This window comes from Cydia pomonella, chromosome 10 (genome assembly GCF_033807575.1).
Source record: "Cydia pomonella isolate Wapato2018A chromosome 10, ilCydPomo1, whole genome shotgun sequence".
Classification (NCBI taxonomy): domain Eukaryota; kingdom Metazoa; phylum Arthropoda; class Insecta; order Lepidoptera; family Tortricidae; genus Cydia; species Cydia pomonella.
The window spans coordinates 21417965-21439056 of NC_084712.1; the positions used below are offsets into that span (position 1 = coordinate 21417965).

At 38.1% G+C, this 21092-nt stretch overlaps 5 protein-coding genes across 7 annotated transcripts; 3 read left to right on the plus strand and 2 right to left on the minus strand.

The window, feature by feature from the left end:
- Positions 1-26: 26 nt before the first annotated feature.
- On the minus strand, positions 27-3789 carry LOC133522389 (ribosome biogenesis regulatory protein homolog). Its single transcript, XM_061857707.1, has 5 exons — positions 3576-3789; positions 2955-3233; positions 2136-2355; positions 759-1021; positions 27-239 (listed from the first exon to the last, which is right to left on the minus strand). The coding sequence occupies exons 1-5, from the start codon at positions 3722-3724 to the stop codon at positions 89-91; spliced, it is 1062 nt and encodes a 353-aa protein (XP_061713691.1). The 5' UTR covers positions 3725-3789; the 3' UTR covers positions 27-88.
- A 399-nt stretch (positions 3790-4188) lies between these two features.
- Positions 4189-4978, plus strand: LOC133521719 (INO80 complex subunit C). Its single transcript, XM_061856782.1, has 2 exons — positions 4189-4424; positions 4543-4978. The coding sequence occupies exons 1-2, from the start codon at positions 4277-4279 to the stop codon at positions 4740-4742; spliced, it is 348 nt and encodes a 115-aa protein (XP_061712766.1). The 5' UTR covers positions 4189-4276; the 3' UTR covers positions 4743-4978.
- Positions 4979-5522: 544 nt separating this feature from the next.
- Positions 5523-7033, plus strand: LOC133522393 (U3 small nucleolar RNA-interacting protein 2). The gene has a single exon (XM_061857714.1). The coding sequence runs from the start codon at positions 5608-5610 to the stop codon at positions 6994-6996; it is 1389 nt and encodes a 462-aa protein (XP_061713698.1). The 5' UTR covers positions 5523-5607; the 3' UTR covers positions 6997-7033.
- A 1996-nt stretch (positions 7034-9029) lies between these two features.
- Positions 9030-12396, minus strand: LOC133522397 (serine/arginine-rich splicing factor 2). Of its 3 annotated transcripts, XR_009800053.1 has the most exons (5): positions 12037-12396; positions 11813-11953; positions 11087-11269; positions 10588-10648; positions 9030-9577 (listed from the first exon to the last, which is right to left on the minus strand). XR_009800053.1 is itself a non-coding variant. In XM_061857719.1 (4 exons), exons 1-3 carry the CDS (start codon positions 12216-12218, stop codon positions 11095-11097), a joined length of 480 nt encoding a protein of 159 aa, XP_061713703.1. In that variant the 5' UTR covers positions 12219-12396; the 3' UTR covers positions 9030-10648; positions 11087-11094. The 3 variants fall into 3 exon arrangements, 2 of the variants coding, with proteins under 2 accessions (XP_061713703.1, XP_061713702.1); XM_061857719.1 differs by having other exon boundaries at positions 9030-10648; positions 11831-11953; XM_061857718.1 differs by having other exon boundaries at positions 9030-10648.
- A 328-nt stretch (positions 12397-12724) lies between these two features.
- Positions 12725-19000, plus strand: LOC133522396 (protein CFAP276). Its single transcript, XM_061857717.1, has 3 exons — positions 12725-13419; positions 17189-17351; positions 18226-19000. Exons 1-3 carry the CDS (start codon positions 13220-13222, stop codon positions 18364-18366), a joined length of 504 nt encoding a protein of 167 aa, XP_061713701.1. The 5' UTR covers positions 12725-13219; the 3' UTR covers positions 18367-19000.
- Positions 19001-21092: the final 2092 nt, after the last annotated feature.

Genomic DNA, 21092 nt, shown 5'->3' on the forward strand with positions numbered 1-21092 from the left:
TGGTTACATTCCTATTAATAAAACAATTTGCTAACTCTTAAATACTTTACTGAATAAACATAGTTAAAGCGAACGTTCCACGTATGCACTACCTCCGCTTCCGGCCGCCGGCCTTCTTGCCGGGGTTGCGCTGGCCGGCGCCCGCCTTGGGCTTCCTGGCGGTGAACTTGCTGGGGTTGCCCGTCTTGCCCTTGCGGGGCTTGCCCTTCGGCTTGCTGCTCTTCTTTTCTTCTGATCTCCTGGTAACAAGAAAATTAATGTATAAAAACTTATTACATTGCGAAGTCAGGCTTTTATATGGAAAACAATTTTGTACATGAAATTCCGTAATCCTCAAAGAAAAATTGGTTTTAATACCTTAGATAAATTTTCTATCTCCAAAATGAATGTTTCCTTTACTTCTTACGAAATTTTCCAGAACATAACTATTTGTAAATTTAATTCAAGGGAGGGGGGGAGCAGTTGCTATGGCCGATGGCGGGGGAGAGGGGAAAGGGCATACATTTAGTTACAAATATTATTCTCTAAGGGGGAACGTTTTTATTACATTATTGCAGTAGAAAAAAAGACACCGCCTACCCTCCCTACTATACCTCTTATACTTGATCGTACTCCATAAACGTAAGCAAAAAAACGGGGGCCAGCTGCCCCCTTGATTTAATTCAATCTAGCAGATTTAAGGTCAATGTGGATAAGACCGTTTCGTATGCCAGTCTTTCCCACATTGATTTAAAAAAAAAATTAACTTTAAAACTTACTGCACTTGCTCATTAGCTATATGTTTAGCCACAGCTTTATCCATATCAATCTTCGGTCGCTTGTTCAATATGCTGTCCAGCAAATTAAGATTATTCTCCCTCTCAACCTGCGCTGTAGGTACAGGCAGCTTTCTCTTTCTGTCCTTTCCGGGGATAAGTTCCTGGACGCCTTTGCCTCGGGCGTCCTTTTCCTTGGGCAGACGGTCTTGGAACTTGCCCAGGGAGGCCGTGGATGCTCGGGCGACTGTTGCTGCTGTTGCAAGCTGGGATGGGAGGTTTTTTTTTTTAATGATAGGAGCCCAGTAGGTTTCATAATGAATATTTATATTTTAGTATTACCTCAACTATTACAGAAAAAAGGAAAGATGATATATATTGGTAAATTGGGAAATAATATAAAAAAATCAGTTAACATTGGAAACATGTGTCTCAGGTTTTCCCTTACCCCTAAAAAAACCCTCAGGTGTTTTTTATTAGGGGTATTTATTCACCTATAGTATAAGATAAATAGTCTATGAAAAGAACGTGCCTCTATAAATCAAGGAAAATGTATGCTGGAATAGAAAGTGATATACCTTTTTGCTATACTTATTATTATTTAATAAGCAGGCAGGCAGTTAGGGTTCATCCATTAATTACATCACACGAATTTCTAGGAGTTTTCACGCCTCTCACCCTCCTTGTCACACTTAGTCACATGTGGCAATCCCCTCCTCCCCTGGTATGACGTCACATTTTTGCCAATTTTGTTTTCAAGGAAATCGGTAAATCTAATTAGGTATCAATCATTCATATTTTATCAAAATATAAAATAAAAAAAAAAGAAATATTAGTAATTTTATAACTCAAAACTGATTAGGAAAGAAAATTAAAGGAATAAAAACTATTGTCGTTCCATAAAGTTGTTATTTAACAGTACAGCGAATTAAAAAAATATTTATTTTTGCTTACTGATGAAGTTAAAGTGACGTCACAAAGTTTGTGACTCCCCGAGCAAGGTTTTACCCTGACAAGTAACTTTGACAGATCTTTTACTTTTAACACATATCCGTGATAAACATGTGTCAAATAGCCATATGTCATTCTAAGAGTTTTAGTCCTGTATCTAAAGGTAGCAGTAAATTTAGTTGACTACAAAATTTCCTTTGACACCTCTGTACTAAATTTTCTTCGATTATAATATACAATGGTGCAAGTAAAGGCATGAGGTGCTTTCCTGAAAAATCTCTTTCAAACAGTAGGCCAAAAAAAATTTCATCATCATCATATCACACCTTTACCGCCCACTGCTGAGAATAGGCCTCTGTTCCAGTACGCCACTTGTCCCGGTCCTGAGCTAATCTCATCCAGAAGTGACCCACGACTAAAAAACAGTACCTGATTAGCAGAAGCTTTATCAGACGTGACAGGTAGTCCCACTCTAGGAATCTTGACTTTCTTGGCTCTTGCAATATTCTTGAGCCTCTGCAGCTCATTCTTGGCCACCTTCTCCGACTTGGCCTCAGCCTTTTTCTCGTACATGTCAGTCATGGGATCCACATTCTGTGGGACCTCTATTAACCAGTTCTTCTCTTTCTCTGCAGCTGCCTTTTTGAATCTGGAATGTTGGAAAAATAAAAAAAATAAAAATTATGTATGATCTAAAGTTTCTCCAAGTGTTTGTGAACAAATGCTTAAGACAAATTCTATGCATCTTTTGGCGTAACTGGATCACAAATGCTCACTTATGGAGAATAACCGGACAAGTACCCTACACAAGGAGATCTAAATGTGCAAATGGTATTAGATTGGGCATATCCTCAGGAAGCCTGACATCCACCTATCCAAAGTGGCCCTGACCTAGAAGATGCCCGGAAAATGGAAACATGGTCACCCTAAATTTACTTGGCACCCTTCCGCAGAGCAAGAGTTGGGTGTATTTGAGCAACAATAATCTAAGAGGCCACAACTTAAAAATTACTCATGTTCCCAGCAGAAGCAATCATAGGAAGCACTTTCTATGAATCCGTGTTGTACATGAGTGGAATAAACTACCAGAAACAGTGATAAATGCTCCTTCAGTTTTGAAAACAGACTAATAAAAAAACAGAATAATCATATGAAAAAAAAGTGCTTTCAGCTGCTAGTGTATTAAGCAATACAATCATAATAATAAACTGTGTGTATAAATTAAAAAATGTGTGTAAGTTTACTTACCCATAAAGAGGCACCCATTTCTGCAGCTGTTCATCCCATTGTAGTTTATCTTTCTTCTTCTTGGTGATGCCCTTGGCTTTAGCAAACTCCTGCCACTTGGTCAGCGGCCTGGGCTTGGGCACCGGCTTGGCTCTCGGCAGTATTGTGGTAGGTTCAGGCAGCTTCACCACTATAGCCTCTTCTACCCTCTCGGTGGGGAGCTCCCAGATCTTATTGAGTAACAGTTGTGTGTTGTCACGAGATAAAGATTGTAAGTATTCATCTCGGCTTTTGTTTGCACTGTCAGGAAATGGTAATAAATAAATATTGGACATTTTTACACAAATTGACTAAGCCCCACAGTAAGGTCAAGAAGGCTTGTGTTGTGGGTACTCAGACAACGATAAGTATAATACCTATGACTCAGGAACAAATATCCGTGATCATCAAACGAATTAATGCCCTTACCGGGATTCGAACCCAGGACCATCGGCTTCATAAGCAGACCGGTCGTTATGTGATTAGAAATCAACATTTAGTGCAACTTAAACGTTGTATAATGGAATTTATGAACAAGAGAACTTGTTTTTAATAGTGGTGATAAGATAATGAAATTAAAAATAGTAACTATCGTCCACTTACTTTAATTTTTTTGTGTCCAAGTCATTCGAGTCAAATGCAAGTAGAGTTCCGATGTCAAATTCTACATCTAAATGCTTTTCTACGGTGATAGGCTTATATTTCTCCGCTTTTTTCTGTTCTTTTTCTAGAATTTCATTGACTATATCCATTTTAGTGCGTAGAATCAACACATTTCACTGTATACAAATGTTGAAAGGAATTCCTAACCTAACTTCTTTGACGTTACTGTCAAACACGTGTAGGGACGTACAAAGCCATTTGAGCTACCTTAATAAATGCTCGTATTTTTGTTATTTCCTTAGCCGAAAGTATTTTATGAAAGTGACTACTTCCGGTGTTCTCTAGTGTTACCATGTACGTAGAAATTTACGAAAATTCGGTAAATATTGTACAAAAGGCAGTTTTTTTTGTGTAACATACCGTAAATTTTATTGCTGATTAACTCTAAAATTACTACTTAATGCACTAATAAATATCGTTTTTTTTTTTTTAATTTAGTCGTAAAAGTAAGATTTTGGCTTTTCCAATTCATGAGAGGAGCATTGAGTAAGCGTTTTTTAAAATTGGAGCTGGTATTTCCTCATCTGTCTGCCACAACAACAACAACCCCCTAACCTGAAACCCAAATGAAATGAATGATCCAGAATTCGTGGAAATAAATTGAAGTTATAAGCTTAAATTTATAATATTATGTTTAAATCATGACTACTAATGCGGATAAAGTGTACAGCTTTAAAACAGAAAACAAATTCTTAGTCAAGAGTGGCTGTAAAAAACGCATGTGGAGATCTTTGAAACAAATTCTTACAGCGGAACGAAGTTTGCCATGGCCAAACGATATTGTACTTTGTAAGTATTTTCTATTTTAAATATGTGCAGTACTATGTGTATGTCTAGGCATTTCTTTTAAAAAGCATACGGCTAAGTAACCATGTTCTTGTATTTACTATTGTTGTCATATTTACAGATTATTCAATAAATGCTCCACCAACATTCAAGCCAACTAAGAAGTACTCGGACATCTCGGGCCTCCCCGCTCCCTACATGGACCGCCATTCCAAACTGTACTACAGCAATGCTGAAGAATTTGCAACGGTGAGGAGCTTACCCATGGACATAACTGCCGGCTATCTGCAGTTAAGAGGAGCGAACACTATTGTCGGATAAGAACTGAAATTAGAATATATCTTGTAGAAGATTTTTTGATGAAGTTCAAGCTATGTTATGTACTACATGATGCAAGGAGTTTTAAGGACCTGGAGTGTGATGTAAAAAACTTGCGATGGGAAACAAAAAATATAGCAATGTATTGGTAGGATATGTGCAGAGTATAAGTACATATATTTATTGAATTATTTACTGATTTTGTCTTTATACATTATTATTTAAATTATTTTACCCCATTTTTTTGTTTTTATTGGATCATCCAGTGTAAGTTTTTGAAGGGGATTAATCTCTGGGTAAGCAAGTGCTGTTTATTTGCAGACTGCAGTTGATACACCTTAATTAGCGTAAAAAAGATGCCCGAAATTTTACTTTGGTGTTCACGGCCCTCAGGAATGTACTTTGTATCAAATTCATTCGTCACTAATTTCGTCTAAATTAATCTGGGTCAAACAAGTTTGTTAGTAGAAACAGGCGCAAAATACAAATTTTCTATGGAACGATAACCCATTGCGCATATTTTTTTTTAAATTGCCGCTTTTTTCTACTAACGGGAATGGCTTGACAGACTATTTCCCATAATCGACTGACAAATGTTTTAAAGTTCAGGGGCTGAATTAATGGAACCTATAGTTTAGTGTTGGTTCTAAAATTATTTTAACTTAACTCTCTAAAGAACAATGTTAAAATTTCGCAAGAAATAAAAGGCTATTTTATTTTTATTATTTATTTATAGTTTAGAATGTTTTTTATTATTTTTCGAACAGACCTACTTTGACAGTTGAAGTTGTCAAAATCAAATATGTGATAAACGTCAACGAAAATCATCTACACGTGTGGTTATCAGAATTAATTAAGAGATTTCTTTATGAAAATATACGATTGGAGGAAGCTAATCAGAGAAATGTCTTCGTCCTTCTTTCTAAAAGGAAAGTCTAGGCAAGTCCACAAAAGAAAAGGCGAGAAAATCAAGAAAGTTAAGCCGAAGAGACAAGATGGTTCTAACCTCGAAAACGGCCATGATTCTTCTGGCAGTGATTTAGATTTTAAGAAGTTTTCCGACGCTGAAGAATCTGAAAGTGACCATGAAACAGCGGAGCAGAAGAAGTTGCGGCTTGCGAAGAAGTATTTAGAAGAAATAGAAAAAGAAGAAGCGAAGCGTGCAGAGCTAAAGGAGGTCGACGACGATGCGATTGGGAAGCGTTTGCAGAGGGACTACTTAGAACAGAAGGGTAAACTACGCGTAGAAGTAGCGGACAACTACGTGGCTCCTGCTGAGAGTGATATTAGACTGATTCGTGCCCGGGAACACAAGCTACCTTTGACTTGTGTTTGCGTGAGCAATGACGGCCAATTCGCATTCACAGGCAGCAAGTGCGGAACTATAGTCAAGTGGGGAATCAAGGAGAAGCGGAAACTCGGTAGCCTGACCTTCAAAACACATTCCAAGTACATCAATGGAAGTGTATCAGCAGTAGCCCTATCCTCAGACACGAAATACCTTGCATCCTCAGATGAATCTAAAGATGTGCAAATATGGGATCCAATTACATTGAAACATGTTCATACATTCAGAGGCCATAAAGACAAAGTGACTGGACTTGTGTTTAGGAAAAATACACATGAATTGTATTCAGCAAGCAAAGACCGGTCTATAAAAATATGGTCTTTAGATGAAATGGCATATGTTGAAACCTTATTTGGCCACCAGTCTGCCATTACATCTATTGATGCATTGACAAGAGACAGGGCGATATCAGCTGGTGGGAGAGACGCTTCAGTTCGGATATGGAAGATAGTAGAAGAATCACAGTTAATTTTCAATGGACCCGTAGGTAGCTTGGATGAAGTGAAATTATTAGATGAGGAGCATTTTGTCTCGGGAAGTGACAATGGCTCCTTGTGTGTGTGGAGTGTGTTGAAAAAGAAACCACTGTGCACTGTTACAGAGGCCCATGGCTCAGAGAACAATGTACCTAGATGGATAACAAGCTTAGCTACATTGTTGAACTCCGATGTTTTTGCATCGGGTTCCTATGATAATTTTATTAGATTATGGAAAGTCAGTGATGCATATAGAAAAGTGTCACCTATGTTTAGTATAGAAATCAATGGCTTTGTGAATTCTATGCATTTTACTAGTGACGGGACCCAGTTGTATGCAGCCATCGGACAAGAACACAAGTCAGGGAGATGGTTTAAAGCAGGGAGTGCCAAAAATGGCGTGTTAGTTGTTAATTTTAATATTAAGTCGTAGTTATTAATTATATAACAATGAATCATTTTATTTTTCAGTATGTAGTTTTACTTTCTCAACCTTATACTATACCCAGAATGAGGGATGGTCGTTTCTTTCTGGATATTAGCCGGGTCGACGAGGCAGTCTACACTGACAGTATTGTGCGTGAAGAAATTGCCTTGCACGTATGCTCGCTCTGTGTGGACCTGGCTATTGACATAGAAAATATTTCTATATAATTTGATGCATATTAATCATAGCTATGCCCCTAAGTTTGACTTAAAAATTAGGAATGAAAAACAGGTTTCATACAATTTTTCAAATGTTATCAACTCTTATTATAATATACTTATTATAATTAGGGGCAGAGCAGCGGTTGATATACAAGAAATTGTGTCAAAATATTTTCAATAATGTTAATATCCAGAGAGGAAAATGCAAGAGGCAATCAGCCTTTTCATACAAACGTAGTCCTGTATTGTATAAAGTGATAGTTTGTCTCAGGATTTGGAGAATATTCGTGATGGCGTCGTGCTATCCAAGGGAAATGAATTATGAAAGAGATAAATAAATATTATAAGACATTACTACACAAATTGACTAAGTCCCACAGTAAGCTCAATAAGGCTTGTGTTGAGGGTACTTAGACAACGATATATATAAATATTTATAAATACTTAAATACATAGGAAACACCCATGACTCATGAACAAATATCCATGCTCGTCACACGAATAAATGCCCTTACCAGGAATTGAACCCGGGAGCTTCGTAGGCAGGGTCACTACCCACTAGGCCAAACCGGTCGTCATAGAGACGCCATCACTCTTTAATTTTATATTATTATAAAAATTCCCAGTATGTATTTTTTACAAGTTATTTACGATACAAGTGCAGATAATAAAAAAATTCCCAACGAGTGGTGATAAATTAAGTTTAAATTACCTATTCGCACGTGTATCGGTGTAAATACAATATGTACTGAAAACGTTGTACGATATACGTGCGAATTTCCTATTTTCTGCACTTATATCGTAAATAACTATTAGTGTGTACATGTTCAATACTAATAAAAAGATCACTCGAATATGCAATGAACAGCGTATTTATTTTGGAAAGCGGTTGATTTATGTTGGTTGTAGTTGTGGTGGCGTGCTGTACGCCCTGTGTAAACACAGTCCGCAAGCCAGGAACAGATTTCTATGACCAATCGTGGACGGCAGCTGCCGCTCCGTTGAGGGATAAAAATTTAGTCATCGCCTCCCATTTGATACTGTGTCAGATGATTGTTTAGATGCTATTATAAATAAAAAAATGTCAGCCGGTTGTATCGCCACCGAAATTATGAACTAAAATATCAAAACCAAATCAATTCAAATTTAATGTTTGTAATATTTATCATCAAAATCATCATTTAAAAGTGAAGTACCTGGGCGACCGAGCTTTGCTCGGTTATAACTATTTATTGTAATATGGTGGTGTATAGGTGATAATCTTAACTACATTTTTTTACTAAATTAAACTTGTCTAAACAAATAAAAATTAAATATAAACTTGAACATAAAAAAAAAACAAAAGCTAGTCACCGGGCGAGATTCGAACCCGTAACACTCGTTTAGCAGTCCGCGTCTTAACCCGCTGGACCAGACGGACAGTGGCCGGTAACACGGAATTAGCGACCATATTCTGCGTCGAAAGAAAAACGCATGAAACCAAACATAAGACTATCTAGATCGATTGTTTACCCCCATATACCAAATTTCAGCAAAATCGTTAGAGCCGTTTCCGAGATCCCGGAAATATATATACAAGAATTGCTCGTTTAAAGGTATAAGATTCTAGCAGTCAACATCAGGAAACAACCCAAAATTTGCGTTTGATTACCTTGCCACACATGTGGATAAAATGCAACTTATCAGTTTTGGAAGAATCATGACAGCCTTTACCATTTGGTGTGGTGAAAATAACTATTACCACATGTCGGAATACCATCGATACGAAAAACGAGGGGGGGGATTTGTCTGTAATGGTCAGAAATAAAACAAAGCCACTCGTGTTAACTCTATTTATTTAAGACATTTTAACCTACATACAGAATCCAAATCCCAGGTGTCCTGTCGACGTCTTCTCTCTTGCAACTTCAAAAATCTTCAATCTAACTCTAAATAAAATCTCGAAAGAAAATATATGAATGTACTAAGCTAACACGCATCGGCGGGGGGCGTAGTCCTCTAAAAGAAACCTAGACGCATCTGGAAAGTCAGCAAACACAGCAATCAGCGGGAAACTGCCACAGCAGGCCAGCGGCACCTGCTCGCGGCCTGCCAAACAAATGCAATCGTTAGTCCGCGAACACCAGCAGCATCTGTCATTACTATTTTTCTTACTTCAAAAAGGTGTAATTTTTAAATTTATTAGGAATCAATGCTGTTTAAAAATACTTTTAAACGTATGGGTAATTTTAAGTACCTACGTGAGACTGGTTGGTCAAAAATATAAAAGTTTACTCATAACTTTATGTACGGCAACAACAGCAAAACAGCAGTTGTCGGCTCCGCAACCCCCCGCGGCCCTCGCCCTCCGCGCCTCCCGCGCCGCCCTGACACACACATACATACGTTAATATTCTACTTCGCTACCACTGTTAATAGACAATCAGTGGTACATCTTTGTAATAAGATTTACGAATTGCCAGTTAACAGTGTGCGATACTTTACAATTTCAAGCTAAAATAACATGTCCTTGTTCATACAATTACACTTTCAAAGCATATTGCTATCAAATAGATTTTAATTGAGTAATTTCCAGCAAAAAGTTACTTATTTTGCCAGCCATAGGCGCTATTGCTTAAATTCAATTACAAATTACTGGACAACTGACAATAATGGACAACTTTTTGACTGAAAATGTCACAATTTATATTTTTTGTCATTTATTTATCAAATTACGAAAGCATAGGTATATATGAGAACTTCTTGTAAGTTTTTGACTAATTTGTTCATATCAAGGGCATAGTACCTTAGCGGATTTAACAATTTTGAAATTATACAAAAAAAAAGTGAACTGAAAGGCATTTGGTTGTTAATTTCCATTACCACACATCATGAGGTGTCCCAAAAAGTCCCAATTTAGCCCATAATGCCCATGGGTAGTACATGATCTCCTGGGTAATTGATTCTAACCTGAAATATATCTAAGGACCTTTATGGCCACACCTAATTGGTGATTAATTACACAAACTGATGAGTTCATATTTTATACATTTCTAAATACACAATTATATTCTCCTTAAATAGATTTATTGAGAATCACACAACACAATACACAAGCATGTGTCAAGGAGCCTTTTTTAAATGTAGAAAAATAATCTGAACAGAACTTGAGCCTAATACACAAATTAAAAATCAATTAGGTAATTTGATATCCGGTAAGTTATCAACTTGCTACTTAACAGTCAGATAATACAAATAATAAAAAAAGAAGACAAAATCATTAAGAGTTGTTGTTAATCTAAGTTAAGAACTTAAAAGGTAATTTGTTACGTTAAAAATTTGCCACTATGTCGGACATAGTTAGGTCTGTGGGGCTAGAGTAAGTGAGAGCTAGTACCTTGGCCGAAGAGTGCACGAGATAGCTGGCACAGCTTCAGCTCTAAACCGGTACTCTTAACCTGGAACACAAAAAACAATGGTTAGTTAATATAGAAAATAACTTTTGTCTTCTAGAGGATCTTGAAATGCTAAAGGAAAAAAACTGGTTATAGTTTTCGTGTTTAGTTATCTGTTATTCTACACTCTGACCTATATAGCATGTTTCCAGTTCAGGACAAAGGCTAATTACAAAAAAATCCTTGAACAAATTTGATATTTGCAATTGTATTTAATAACTGTTGATGATTTATTTTTATCATTTGTATATAAATTACATGTTGATGTGTAAAAGTGTTCATGTTGTGGGCTGTTTGCTAAATAAATGTTGGAGTTTTTTGAGTGATCTAAAATATAAGAAACAGATATAATGATCAGAATCTCGAAATTATTTTTATTGCCTTTGCCTAAAACATAGGTTTCAAATAAATTGAGTCACATGTAACAATATCGAAACTTACTCAGCACTTCAATGCCTAGAGCGGGACCTGGAATGCGAGCGGCTGCGGGAGCGGCCGCGCGAGCTCTTGGAGTCGGAGCGGCTGCGGGAGCGGGAGCGCGAGCGGCTGCGCGAGTACGAGCGCTTGCGGGAGCGCGAGCGCGAGCGGGAGCGGCGCCGCGAGCGCGAGCCCGAGCGGGAACCGCTGGAAATAGATGTTGGTCAGTGACGGCAGTTTATGCAGTTATCACACTGATATGGATGCACAAACTAATCTGGTGAGTGATAGCGGATTGCATGTAGGCATGTAGGATTGCCTGCTTGCACACTGGAGCAGCGTGCACATCCACATCCAATGTGAAGACTGCCTTATGTTACTTTAACTCCATCTTGTGCTGAGCTTCGGGCTGTCCTAGAGAATGAAATATATGCATTTACATCAATATAATCTTTCTCATTTATAAAGCAATAATAATTGATGTTGTTGATCTCAAATAATTATACTGTTACTCATATCAAATAAATAAAGTTAATATTTTTTATTTGATCTGATAACAAATTGATTAATCTAAAAACACACATTTGAAGTGTAATGAAACTCCATTATCAAAATAGAGAGAGAGAATTAAGAAAATAAAAATATCTCAAAGGATTTGAAAACAATTCAAACAATTGCTATAAAATTCAAAAATTCTTCGTCATGGTCATTAACTAATTTGACAGAACACGGTAGGCTACAACACCGTACCTGCGTCTGCGGTCGTACCGGCTTCTGTAGGGTGACGAAGGCCTTCCGTAGCGGGCCATCTGCACTCGCAGTTCCCTTCCGTCCAGCATGCGCCCGTCGAGCGAGTCCAGGGCCTCTTCAGCATCCCGTCGGTCGTAAAACCTACACAAACAACCAAAGCAAGGTTAAACAAGCGTGGCCATTTTACGCCGGCAAAAATGATTATAAAATAGACAAAATAATACCTGACAAATGCGAATCCTCTGCTTTCCCTTGTGTAACGATCACGGGGGATATAAATGTCGCCTACTTCCCCACACCTTTCGAAAACGCGGCGTAAATCTTCAGGCGTAGTACGATATGTGAGATTGTCCACTTTCAACGACACCATGCCGTCAATACGCGGCGGTGGTCTTCCGTAACTCATTTTGAACTTACTTAACGTTCACTTATATAAAATAAAATAGTTTCCAGTGCAGATAATTGAAACTATTATTTTAATAAAATGGCGTCCTGCGAGCACACGACTTATGACTCAATTGACAGAAAAATGGCGTCGGGCGTCGGTGCGGTGTACGGTGCGCATTTGATTTGATGCGATGCGGTAGTCGCGTCGCCGAGTTGCCATGTACTGTCTTGAAAGGTCCCATTTTTAGAAAATTAATTAAAGTCAATGAAATTTAAAATCATTGTAATGCAATCGTCAACATTTGAGAGATAAGTAAAGTAATTTAATGTTGTATGTACATTATGATAAACGCTATAGTATTTCATTAAATTATTTGTATCACGTTTACAGGGGGTACAAAAATCCCTCTAATTAAATTATCTTCCCATACGAGTTGCAACACTGACCTTAAGTGGGAAACGGAAGTGTTCACTCATCACAATCGTAGTGTAGTGTTACCACTTTAGCAATGGATAGTGAAGAAGGTGTAGTGGTGTTATGGTGTAGTCATAGACATGGTGCAGTAATGTGGCGAAAATTAAATGATATACTATCTCCTGACGATTTCATCATGAATTAATGATAGAATACGACCGTTGAGGCTTTGTTTGTTTTAAAATAAATTTAATTAACATTAAATAAAAAATCGTATGTTAAAACCATTTCGACCTTGGGTTTCACCACCCATTCTCAAGCCATTTCATTAAAATAAAATAAATGCTTTATGCAGAAAAATGCGGCAAATTTAAAATATATAGGCGCGAAATGTTATCGTCGTATCTTTTTTTACTGACAAACTTGTTTGACCGGCTATATTACTTACTGCTTACTTTACTCTTTGGTTTTCATTTTGTTGGTTGTTTGGGTATTTGTACAGCCAACCGTTGCTATGCAACAGAATTAAATGTCTTTATTTCGGTAATGAATTTCAAATTGGGGTAATTTTATTTAATTTCGTTAAATTATCACAGTGAATCACCATGACTCCTAAAGAACAAGATGGTAAAGTTAAGCAAGTGAGAAATAAAAAGCTCCTTCCTGATCTGAGGAAGGAGGGCGTGCTCACCAAAGAAATAATCCTAGCTACAAAAGAAAAGCACCAAGGTTCGACTGGATATCGGTTGTTCTCTCACCACACACTCGCTAGTGTAAGAAAAATGAGCTATTTCCACCCGTTCTAGTAAGTATTATCAAATTCCAATATCAAAAAAATACTACTACCATCCTTTTAAATTTTAAGCGCCAAAAACGCCAACGGAAGTTTTAAGCTATTATGTCCAAAAGCTCAGCACACTACTAATATAAAGTTTATATTCTAAAGTAAGTTTTAGTTTTCAATTTACAACAGAAGGTTCTTTTCCAGAAGGTTTATCGCGAACATTCGATTCTCGATTGTCGCAGTAGACAAAACAAATAATGAATCGGTATTTGACCAGCAGGCTTCAGACGGAAACTCAGTACTATATGGTACTATACATTCTAAATTCAAATGAAATTCGAATCACCCCAAAGAGCATATAATCACTACGTTTTAAGAGACGGGACTTCCATACTAGCGAGTGGACTCAGTTTCTTTCGCAAATCATTACCAAAATCTACGACAAAGAACTGTCAAGGAACCATAATACCAACATAACCGATTTAAATAGTGTAGTACGCTACACGCTTGCGATTCTTATCGATATCGATAAAATGGGGAGGGTTGAAACATAGGCTCCTGTCTACAAATTTTGTACTCGAAATCAGGTTAGCATCGAGTCCCCATTTAAGTTGTATGTTATATAGTGGATAGTTCTTTGAGTGGACTAATATCTGGTCGGGCTTAATGTGGACCCGAATTATTTTAATACAGTTTTTAAGTAGTGTTTTTTTATTTTATTTAAAGCTTTATTTTCAAAATGTTCTGCACATACATGTTTCAATAAATGTTACTTTTCTATGGGAAGATGTATCGTCAGGTCTTCGTTCCCAACAAATTTGACCCACTGCCTGCATCTGAAAACATACAGCCTTGGACAAACATGACTTTATCTACAGTTTATATTCCAAGTATTTGCTAATGAGATGATCAACTGATTATTTAGCGCTAATATGCATCTATAAATCATATCAATCATCATTTTTCGGCATCCAGTTCTCAACAACCCTTTATCAATGCTCTAAATTTTTATGTATTTATATGTCTGTTAATCATGAGAACCGGTCTGGCCTACTGGGCAGTAACCCTGCCTATGAAGCCGATGGTCCCAGGTTCAAATCCTGGTACGGGCATTTATTTGTGTATAAACATACAATTATCGATACTTTTAGTACATCCCTAGTTCACAACTAAAAATAATATAAAATATCAAATTTTCGATGTGTTTAAAGCAAGGCCTGTCGACTTCCTTAGAAAGATATGACGCTTCATAATTGCGCATGTGTGGTCTGACGCTCTGGAAATAGATACCAGTTATTAATATAAATATTTTGCTACAGCAACATTGCTCCTATCTGACTTTGTCTATTCAACTTTGGGACAAATAAAAATATTTTTATCAAATATTTTGATTTATGTCACACTACCATATGTAAATTATTATTATTTTATATAAATTATTACCTATTTCAGTTTGTCTTTGTCTATGTTCATAAAATCTATGGAGGTCATAGGCACATATACCCTCCATAAAGCCTTGCACTTGGGTCTGGCCGGTTAGAACATAGACAAAAGTCTGCAATGTCAATGCTGTCAAAGTCATTGACGCAAAACTATTTTCATTTTCAAAACTATCAGTTTTCATATAAAATGATTAAATAACGATTTATGTTGTTGAAATAGATTTATTGATTAATTTTTAAAATTAAAAATCCACCGCACAGTATCTCCGCTCAGACTCGGTTAAAGTTTAATCCATTGTACTAAACTAAGAAACAACAATTATTTCAAGGTAAGAAATATTTTAATCTATAAATAAAATAAGTGTACTATTGCCAAATTCAAATATATATATTTAATCTTACCACCCTCTTAAGTCGCACGGCCGCCCTATCGCGTCCAAAATTACAATCTAAATTCATCATAGATGTAAATTCTAACATTGTTTTAGCTGGCAATTTAGAACTCTGGTAGCTATTAGCAAGGTTAGTAATTAGGGACATAGGTTATAGTATTGTTTTAAATGTGACTGTTTTGTTTTAGAGGGTGAACGTGAGCAAAAAATCCTTGGGCGTCATATCATTTCCTTGGAAAGGCTCAAAATCAAAAGGCACGGATCCGCCACATAATTGTGACTAGTTGTAGTTTCCCGGTGACCATCAACAAGACCGCTGCACTGAGCTGTGGAGCAGAAAGTGTCCGACAATCGGATAGATGTAATAACAACTTTGTCTGTCATATATTCATGTAATTTTTAGTTTTTTGGGCTGATATATGTGATATGATTACAAGTTGCACTAATTGCAATTGTGGAGTAAAATCAGATGTGCCAAAGATCATGTTTTAGATATATAAAAATCCATATTAATAAACTGTATTGTTACCTTTTATATTGAATAAACTTTAAAATATAGATATCATTATCTCTTAGGACAAAAGATGCCTGTGATTTTGATTAATATGTAACATAATATTTTTTTATTTGATAAATACTAATTTAAAAACCTCACCCCAACAAAAACAAAAAATGAAAAAATACAAAAAGAAATTCCGTCGCCGGGATTCGAACCCAGAACCACTAGCTAGAACTGGATCACTACCTACCAAAACCCGCCAGGCTAAACCGGTTGTCAATTTTAGTACTGAGATACAAAGAGAGCGCCACTAGTATAAACGAACTTTTGAAGGGGGCATTTTTTTGTATGGAGTTAGCGTTCTTCTCCTAGTGAGTATTATATTCTTTGGTTTAAAGCCTGCTGCACCAAAATAAGGTCAAAAGTATCTAAAGCAATACGTACCGGTCTTTATCCAAGGGAAATGCCATAAAATCCCTTTTTTTCGTGATTTTCTCGAGTGGCTCGCTTGCCACATATTTCACACTTAGTAAACCATTTTGTCGGTGGCATTATAACAAAGTCGCTCTTTACTCTGATCACGGTTCACTATTTTCGATATTTTCACTAAATAATAAAGAAATTGCACGAAATACCCGAACAAAACATTGAAGCCTTCATAACAAACAAAACAATTAGGCTGACAGTTGACTTGATGTAAACTTGACAGAATAAATAGCACTGACGTTTTATTTTTCTTCGTTGGCAAAGATTTGCGAAACAAGTTCCATACAAAACTTATTTTGTTCCTAGTTGCGTCAGCCTGAATCACCCCACTGATTCTATCTCACCGAAGTGTGCACCACCGTGGCGGTGATAATGACCTCTCCAAACGTCGCTGAAATTCGCATGGGTTGCAATACTTCCCATGCGATTATCGGTGACTTTTGGAGAGCCTATAAAATCGGAGGGCCTACCGCGGAAACCGAAATTCGCGAATTGCGGGGATCTTTCTCTTTTACTCTCACTAAGACGTAATTAGAGCGACAGAGAAAAATGCCCGCAATTGACGCAACTTCGATTTTCGCGGTCAAAGCCCGGGTGCCATTGGTTGCGAATTGCGACTTGCGACGTGTGTTTAGGGGCTTCATGCATGGTACCTACTATTAATCGCTTCGATCAGCGCGCTGCGCTCATATACGTAACAATAATTGATCGTTACGATCGGCGCCTGCTCCAAGAATGAAAAAATCAACAAAAATCAAATCGTTAATCGCAAAGAGCCATACAATGCTGATTCATCGTCGAAATATTCATGATTGCACGGGTTTTCGTTGCGATTTCCGATATCTGCTTGGATTAAGTAATTTGTTGACGATATTGACAGACGATATTAAGTATGTTACGTCTTTTCGATGGTAAATTGTACAATGTATGGAGCCCCTAATGGTCTTAATCTTAACTGTGTATTTCCGCAGTATTCCAGACGACAGTCTAGACATAGTGCTAGCGGCCACATACAACCACTCGACGGAACGGTTCGCAGACAAAGAGGACCTGTACCTCCAGCCGGAGACCATTGGCTGCGACACCTGGCGCAGGCTAAGGAACACGTGCGATAAGCGCACTGCTGTTGTTCAAGTAAGTTTTAATGACTTTATCCATGCAATGCGGGCTGTACACACTCGTCGAGGCACCCCGAGACAGGCATAGAATTAGTGTGTACATACCTTCTTATTGGATCTGAGCGTTGCCGAGATTCTCGGCGGGCTGTATTTTTTAGTCTAAGTAGGGCTCTTCTTTACTAAAAGGTTCTCATCATCATCTTCCTAGCATTGTCCCGGCTGTTTGGGTGAATTCCTATCTATTCCTGCCGGGCACAGATGGGAATAGGCGCTACATACAAATAATTCCCATATGCGCCCGCCTCTTGTATGGCGATGGTCACGTCGTGGAGCGGGCACAGATGGGAATACACCGTTTTTTGCCACGGCTGCTCTTAGGAGCTTGTGGTCCCCTTGGCAACTAATCCCAAGAATTGGTGTAGGCACCAGTTTTTGCGAAAGCAAAAGTACCATCTGACCTTCCAAAAAATAAAAATGGAGAAAGTAGGTCTTATTGGGTTTCCTTACGATTTCTTGTATAGCTGGTATAGGTACATCAAATGATATACCTAACGGACATAAGTTCCGAAGAACTATGGTACGAGCCGAGTCTTGACCCCGCAACCTTCAGAATGAAAATTGCATGCTCTTACCGTTTGATTACCTTCTTCTTCTTCTTGCTTGCGTTGTCCCGGCATTTTGCCACGACTCATGGGAGCCTGGGGTCCGCTTGGCTACTAATCCCAAGATTTGGCGTAGGCACTAGTTTTTACGAAAGCGACTGCCATCTGACCTTCCAACCCAGAGGGTAAACTAGGCCTTGTTGGGATTAGTCCGGTTTCCTCACGATGTTCTCCTTGCCGTTAGATTACCACCGCCACAAAATTCTATAATGATAATATTTATTGCAGGATCACCCGCTGAAACGCGGCGGGCTGACGGAGCGGCGGTCGCCATTCAGCGTGAAGCTCATGAACTCCGGCGTGCACTCGTCGCAGACCAACCCCGGCTACAGCCGCAAGCCGGCCGGCGGCGCCATTTTCTTCTATTAATTCGTTAACCACTGTACAGATAAAAATGTCCGCAAATACTTTTTTGTAGCGTGGTGAAGTGAGATTAGAAAAATAATAGATGTATTCTGACAAGCTTTGTCATTAGAAAAAGGCGGCAAATTCTATCGGTTTCAGTTCCAAAGTTAAACTTGACCATCAAGAAATTTTGCTTCGGACTGGACGCAAAAATTTCTTCAATCAAAAACAATAATGGTCATCGCTTCCGGTCGGAAGCTAAACATCTGTACTTATCAGATTAAGCCATACTATACTCTGGCAAACCCAGTTAGTAGAAAAAGTCGCAAAATTCATATTTTCCATGTGACGACAACCTATCGCGACTACATTTCTTAAAGTTGCCGCATTTTTATACTGACGGAAATGGCTTGCCAAACTATAGTTAAAATTATTTGGTGCTGTGCCAGCCCATAAGATAGGTATAGCGACTTGTAATTTTTTTATTGTGCTTCGAAGCGAATGTCGAATCAACCTTGTGTGCTAATGTTAATTATAATAGTTATTCTTTGTAAATATTGTACCTAAACATAAACCCATTACTTGGTTTCATAACTAAATCGGAGTCATTAGGAGAGAGAATAAGTTTGTTTGCTTCAAATAAATGTTTTTTTCCTGTCGTTGACTTTTTTTAATTAAGATGTTTGCTTCTTTTTTTTTGTACGGAAGTCCCAAAAATGTAATGATGATTATTATACTCTGGAACAACCACTTTGTCAGTAGAAAAAAGCTGCAAATTTAAAAAATGGGGGCGTGATGAGTTGAAAATTTTGAATTTCGCTCCGTTTTCTACTGGCAAAGTGGGTGTCTGAGTCAAAGAGCCGCGTTTTCACTTAGGGCCAGATGCACAGCGCCCATTTGATGTACTGATCTACTGATCATGGTTAAAAATGGCGCTAGCGAATGCTAACTGCATGATTGGGTTGCACCACGCTTTGTCTGTTAAAAAGTTACGCTGCCCTTATATAGTGTTCTGAGCAAACATTTTGTTTATTAGAGCAAATGTTTGCTCTTCCTATTTACTATTGGAGCAACTGTTTCTATTCACCGAACGAACGAACGATTGTTCGCGCAGAAAGTCAGAACTGGGGTATTACCGCGAAAATCGAAGTTCGTCAATTGTGGGCATTTTTCTCTGTCACTCTAATTACGTCTTAGTGAGAGTAAAAGAGAAAGATCCCCGCAATTTGCGAATTTCGATTTTCGCGGTAGGCCCCCTGTTCAGAGCAACTATACGCGAACCTCAAAGGAACTTCAATCTACCTTTTTCGCGCTTTATAAATACTCCTTGCATCTCCTTTATATTTTTTCCAAAGAGCATATAATCAATACGTTCTATTTTTTCTTCAAGTGAAAGACTGAAAAAGCTATTCTATGTCTATGGCATATATTTACTGACTTTTCGTTTTTCCATAAAATAATAAAAAAAACAAAAAATATCTAAAATTCCAGTTTCTACACATATATCTCTAACTCAGGAAGCAATATGTGTTGCGGGCCTTGTTGCGGGTGCCGTAGCGCCTACTTCGGGCCGCGCTTCGTGCCCTGCGGCCGGAGCGGCCTGTACGGCGGGTGCTGCGGAGTGGTCAACTACTTCGGGGGCTGCGGCGGCCCGGGCTGCGGTCCTGTCTAACTACAGTTGCTATTTTTGTACTGTTTTACCAACGTATGTTTTATATTGTGAAAATTGTATTGTTTTGTGAAAGATTTTTCTATAAAACAGTATCTGCTAATCAGTGTTTTAAATATTTGGCGCATCCCTTAATATATGTATATTGCAATGATTTCTAAGTGAATTCATGTATTGTATTATTTTCATTATATTTCTTTCTCGATAAGGGCTGATAGATCAACAAGCTGAGTGATACTGAGAGACGAAGTGATTCAAGGTTATAGTACTTATGGTATAGTTATAGCCCAATAAGCAAGGTCTTATCAGATCACGCAGAGACCACGGATTTCCACTTGCTACGATCCTGACATACCTCTTTCGCTTCCTTCACTTTCATGACATTCCTCATACACGCTCGTCGATTTACGGTGCTCTTGACCTGGCCTTTCTTCAGGATTTCCTCGATTTGATCAGAGAAAGTCCGCCGAGGTCTACCCCTTCCAGCTCCCTCTTCTACTTCTCCCTTATACACTCTCTTTGTTAACCTTCTTTCACTCATCCTTTCCACGTGTCCAAACCATCTCAACATACCTTTCTCAATTTTTGTCACTATACATCTCCGTTCAGTCCACACTTTTCCCTTATCACACTGTTCCTAATTCTATCTTGTAATTTAACACCCCACACACTCCTCAACGTTCTCATTTCCACTGCATTCACTTGACTCTGATGTTTCTTCTGCCATAACCAACTTTCGCTACCATACATAAGTGTAGGCACCAACACCCCTCTATGCCCCTCTATGATCTAATTTGTTAGAAGTTTTTAAGAATTAAATGATCCAACCCTTATAGACTTAACGTTCAAAGCTTAGGAAGCTTTAAAACTTGAGGTCTAAAGACTCGAGGTTTCTGTGATCGTAAGCAGCAACACGAACTTATTAATTTGAGGCTTATACGTTCGAGGCTTCTAGACTCAGCAGTCGTAAGTCTTGTAGTTTCCGGAGGGCGCCGTGGTCACCACGGCGTGGTGAATGTCATCATCGATCCCAGTGCGCCCTCATGAACGGCAAAGAGGGTGAAACGCCGGAGTGGGTTTA

Coding starts and splice junctions, on each gene's coding strand:
- LOC133522393 (XM_061857714.1), top strand. CDS start 5,608: ATGAAAATATACGATTGGAGGAAGCTAATCAGAGAAATGTCTTCGTCC.
- LOC133522396 (XM_061857717.1), top strand. CDS start 13,220: ATGACTCCTAAAGAACAAGATGGTAAAGTTAAGCAAGTGAGAAATAAA. Junction 13,420..17,188: donor AGCTATTTCCACCCGTTCTA/GTAAGTATTATC, acceptor GTATTTCCGCAG/TATTCCAGACGACAGTCTAG. Junction 17,352..18,225: donor AGCGCACTGCTGTTGTTCAA/GTAAGTTTTAAT, acceptor TATTTATTGCAG/GATCACCCGCTGAAACGCGG.
- LOC133521719 (XM_061856782.1), top strand. CDS start 4,277: ATGACTACTAATGCGGATAAAGTGTACAGCTTTAAAACAGAAAACAAA. Junction 4,425..4,542: donor GCCAAACGATATTGTACTTT/GTAAGTATTTTC, acceptor TCATATTTACAG/ATTATTCAATAAATGCTCCA.
- LOC133522397 (XM_061857718.1), bottom strand. CDS start 12,218: ATGAGTTACGGAAGACCACCGCCGCGTATTGACGGCATGGTGTCGTTG. Junction 11,954..12,036: donor AGAGGATTCGCATTTGTCAG/GTATTATTTTGT, acceptor TTGTTTGTGTAG/GTTTTACGACCGACGGGATG. Junction 11,270..11,812: donor CGGTACGACCGCAGACGCAG/GTACGGTGTTGT, acceptor ATCTATTTCCAG/CGGTTCCCGCTCGGGCTCGC.
- LOC133522389 (XM_061857707.1), bottom strand. CDS start 3,724: ATGGATATAGTCAATGAAATTCTAGAAAAAGAACAGAAAAAAGCGGAG. Junction 3,234..3,575: donor TTGGACACAAAAAAATTAAA/GTAAGTGGACGA, acceptor ATTTCCTGACAG/TGCAAACAAAAGCCGAGATG. Junction 1,022..2,135: donor ATAAAGCTTCTGCTAATCAG/GTACTGTTTTTT, acceptor CTCCCATCCCAG/CTTGCAACAGCAGCAACAGT.